Consider the following 4,885-nt stretch of genomic DNA (forward strand, 5'->3'; position numbering starts at 1 on the left):
GTTATTTTTGTTTTCTTTGCGCACAAAAAGTATTCTCGTAGCTTCGTAATATTATGGTTGAACCCCTGATGTCACATGGACTGTTTTACCGATGTCCTAACTACGTTTCTGGACCTGGGAACATTACAGTTCCGTTGCCGTCTATGCAGGTTCTGAGAGCTCTCACATTCCATCAAAAAATATCTTAATTTGTGTTCCGAAGATGAACGAAGGTCTTACGGGTTTGGAACGACATGAGGGTGAGTAATTAATGACAGAATTTTCTTTTTTGGGTGAACTATCCCTTTAATAACTAACATTACCAAAACGTTCTTAAAGCATATTTTTGTTAGATGGGATAAAAGTAGTCCATATGACTTGTAGCTGCACAGATGAAACCAAACACTATTGAACATATCAATTTCAAATACACAGATTTGAAGACTATAATTGAGCTTGACAGCCCTTAATTCATTTTTGGGTGACCTAAACCTTTAAGAATGGCCCTGTTTAAGAAGCAGGTAACATTTCCCTTCTGTGCTCCATCTATGTGTTTCTCTCTCTCCCCTCCATCATTCCTGTCTGTCCATTAGAGCGAGATGCTCCGGGTAGGAGGCTGACCTCCTTACCAACACTGATACAGTCCCCTGAGAGACGCGCGCCCCATTTAGACATGCTGACTGAGGACTTTCACCATCTTCTCTCAAACTCTAAACTCAGCTCCTCCAATTCAGACTTCACATCAGACAGTCAGGATTTCAGAGGGATTTTATTCCATTCAACTTTTAAACCGTGTCCTGGCACAGCACGCTACTTGGATGAGTAATGAAGTGAAATGTCAGACTACAGGGAGACACAACAAAAAATATATTAGACTATTTACTTTGCTTATTAGATACAAGATTATACAAATCATATTGTACTTCGATTTCAGGCCTCTGAAATGTCAAAAATAGGCCAAACGCAGCCACATGCTTCACAATACCCGACCAGTGAGGGAAAATATATTGAGTCACACACACACCTACGCAGCTGAAGACAGACTTCCAGACTAATGTTTGAATAGCAATCCTCCGTATGCCTGCACACACAGCTACTCTTACGTGATTTTTACAATCCCTTCAAAATGCAAAAAATAAATAGCAGCAGAGAAATCTATTGTTTGTCTTTTTAATTTGATGACAGTGTCACATACTGTACATTTTCTGAACAAATCCCTGTATTTAAACATTAAGGTTGCGTACATGCATCCTCTGAACAAATGCAACTGGGTTGAATGGGAATTCTAACAGATCGTTCTCAGAGCATTTCAGTGATATCTGTCAGATGATATGTGACCCTGGAGCACAAAAGCAGTCTTAAGTCGCTGGGGTATATTTGTAGCAAGAGCCAAAAATACATTGTATGGGTCAAAATTATTGATTTTTCTTTTATGCCAAAAATCATTAGGATATTAAGGGAAGATCATGTTCAATGAAGATATTTTGTAAATTTCCTACTGTAAATATATTAAAACTTAATTTTTGATTAGTAATATGTATTGCTAAGAACTTAATTTGGACAACTTTAAAGGCGATTTTTTCAATATTTAGATTTTTTTGCACCCTCAGATTCCAGATTTTCAAACAGTTGTATCTCGGCCAAATATTGTCATATCCTAACAAACCATATATAAATGGAAAGCTTATTTATTCAGCTTTCATATGATGTATAAATCTCAATTTCGAAAAATTGACCCTTATGACTGGTTTTGTGGTCCTGAGTCACATATGGAGCAAAGTACCTTTAATTTTGTATACACTACAAGTAATATTTCAGTAAGATTTTTTAATGTTTTAAAATAAGTCTCTTATGTTCACAAAGGCTGCATTTATTTGATCAAAAATACAGTAAAAACAGCAATATTGTGAAATATTATAACAATTTAAAATAACTATTTTCTATTTGAATATATTTTAAAATAATGTGGCAAAGCTGAATTTTCAGCATCATTACTCCAGTCTTCAGTGTCACATGACCCTTCAGAAATCATTCTAATATGCTGATTTGCTGCTCAAGAAATATTTCTCATTATTATCAATGTTGAAAACAGTTTTTATTCTTCGGTCATATTCTTCTGAAAACTGTAACTGTCAGGATTACTTGGTGAATAGAAAGTTCAAAAGAACAGCATTTATTTAGAATAGAAAACTTTTGTAACATTATAAATGTCTTTACTGTTAATTTGAATCAATTTAATGTATCCTTGATGAATAGGAAATTTTACTGACCCCAAACATTTGAATGGCAGTGTATGAATTATTTTAGTACAATTTATTAAAACATTAAGAGCATTCTTGAGCGAACTTACGAACTTAAAGACTTGGTGTCTTGAATGATCAAGCACTGCTAACAAGACTTCTGAAGCCTCGTTGGCCACTTTGAGACCCTCAGCATGTCCTCTGTATGTACTCTGGGTCCGTGGAGTCTGAGACAGACAGGAAGATCAGAGCAGGTCAAAGCAGAGGCGCTTCAGTCTGGAGCGGTCACCTCGGTGCTGTAGCTCAAAGGGACGTCCAGTCTGATGACGGGTCCAACTACACTGAGCCAAGTCACGATATAGTTCACCCTCCTGAGAACAGATGAGATGATCAGAGCATCTACCCATATTGCAATGCTGCAAATTAAGAAATTATTATATCTAGTCATATCTAACTAACTAAATAGATAGATGGATATGCCAGATCTGATAATTAGACAATGGATGATGACATCACTGAATCAACAATGAACTGACTTTAATTGATAAACTGACTGTTTTCTATTGTCCTCTTGCATTATCAGCACACATTTTTCTGTTTAATACTGTAAAGCTGCTTTGACACAATCTGTATTGTACAGAGTGTTATATAAATAAAGGTGACTTGACATTCATAGCTAAATAAGACAGATATAACACTATGAGATGATATAATACCGTTTTAAAATGTTAAAAGGAATATTTCATATACTTATATATATATAAAGCTTGTATTAAAAGTATGCTGTTGATTACCACAGAAAATAATGTTGATTCATTCCTCATTTTAAATGGAATCTATCAAGCAAGTATTGAGGAGGGTTTTTTTTTTTTTTAACTAAAACACTTAAATTGTAGTTAAAATATTTATCCGAGCTGTAAAAATCATATATAATCATCTTTTGGGTGGATGTTTCTTGGTGAATAAAATACCTGGATATAAGCTTGGTTTCCTGAGGCTTATGAAAAAAAGTTAATAAATAAATAAATAAAATAAATAAATAAATAAAATACATAAATAAATAAAAATTGTAGAATTTAATCAAAAATACAAAAAAATAAATCAAAATACATCACAAAATCATTGTAATTTTTTGTTAAAAAGAGTGCTCACAAACACCCCCCTATGTGCCCCCTATTATTAATTTGATATTACATTTAATTATAAAACAATTTATAAAAATTTTATATAATTCATATATTATATGCTTTATACTGTAGACAGTTATGTCATGCCATGTATTTACTACCAACTACAACCAAAACTAACCATGTTTACTTTTTTAGTTGGTCAAGATATAATAATATATTTCAAGTGAATATATATTAGCACAGAAAATGTTAGTACGTGATTCTAGTAATGTTTAAATCATATATTTACATTTTCAAAGCAGTTGCATGGTACTTGCATATTTTAAACATTTATTCACTGTGCTGCTTGATTGCCTACTAGACTTCCATCGGAAGTGCATTATTGACGAATAAGTCAAAATATATATTTATTTATCATGGTAATCAACAACATGCGTTAGATGTGTTGACCGAGCTCAAACAGTAGAGCATGACACAAGCAACACCAAGGTTATGGGTTTGATTCCAAAGTGAGCTTGTGTACCTTGAATGCAATGTACTGTAAGTGGCTTTGGAAAATAGCGTGAGATAAATGTAAATGTAAACATGCACTGAACCCAGAATATTCATTTCACATAATGCATGATGACTAAAGCTGCAGCAGGGAGAAACTCACTTGTTTTCAGCTTGTGCCAAATCCAGAGCAGGTTTCATAAACTCCTCGGTGCGACATGGATGAAGCATGAAAAACGGTTGGCCCAGTAAAGGATGTTCCTACACACACACACACACACACACAGATCGTTCAGCTCTTTGTTAATGTCTATTCTGACCTCATTTTTTATTAGGAACAGGTTCTCACTGTCACACTCGGTAACGCAGACATTAAACTGATGCCACAACGTGTGTTTTTCCATCTTAACTCAATGTTAACTAGTCACACGATACTTTTCACTACCCAAATTCAATTACGCTCAAAGCTTTGGATAAATTAAAAAGAAAATTACGAGGCAGACTTAAGCAAATCTGCCGTGCGACACATGGGCTTCATTGGCACCCTGCTGAGTCGCTCTCGAGTGAGTCTCACACACTGGAGGGCACTCATGCACAGCAAAGATGGAGGAATGTCCTATCCCATAATGCCACACCAGAGAGACCTGGACTACACCATCACACAGAGAGATTATTATGGAGCATTTGAAGAAGTCATACTTGGGAAGAGGTTTGGAACAAAGGCAGAGGAACAATCTGAACAGTGGCCGGACATAATATAAAACTTCTCGGCTTTCCTCTTGATTCAACAAGAAACAACATCTACAATCAATTTAACTTCTGTAACCTGATCTAATCTGAAATAAATATCAAGAAAAAATATTGAATTAAATAGAAATCCACAAAAAAAATTTTGTTTAAAGGGGTCATATGATGCGATTTCAATTTTTCCTTTCTCTTTGGAGTGTTACAAGCTCTTAGTGCATAAAGAAGATCTGTAAAGTTGCAAAGACTAAAGTCTCAAATCCAAAGAGATATTCTTTATAAAATTTAAGAGTCAACCAC

General features: G+C 34.6%; 1 protein-coding gene across 2 annotated transcripts in view; it reads right to left on the reverse strand.

Annotated features, from left to right (window-relative positions):
- Positions 1-2,269: 2,269 nt before the first annotated feature.
- The window catches only part of LOC107758601 (ubiquitin-like-conjugating enzyme ATG10), a 23,525-nt gene continuing 20,909 nt past the window's right edge, over positions 2,270-4,885 (reverse strand). For both annotated transcript variants that reach the window (XM_016576369.1, XM_016576370.1), the window contains exons 6-7: positions 4,005-4,102; positions 2,270-2,590 (exon numbers count right to left, since the gene is read on the reverse strand). In XM_016576369.1, coding sequence (XP_016431855.1) covers positions 2,491-2,590; positions 4,005-4,102 — 198 coding nt within the window. In that variant the 3' untranslated portion in view covers positions 2,270-2,490. The remainder of the gene's footprint in view (positions 2,591-4,004; positions 4,103-4,885) is intronic.

The sequence above is a fragment of the Sinocyclocheilus rhinocerous genome, unplaced genomic scaffold (assembly GCF_001515625.1).
Source record: "Sinocyclocheilus rhinocerous isolate Xijiao unplaced genomic scaffold, SAMN03320098_v1.1 scaffold623, whole genome shotgun sequence".
Lineage (NCBI taxonomy): Eukaryota > Metazoa > Chordata > Actinopteri > Cypriniformes > Cyprinidae > Sinocyclocheilus > Sinocyclocheilus rhinocerous.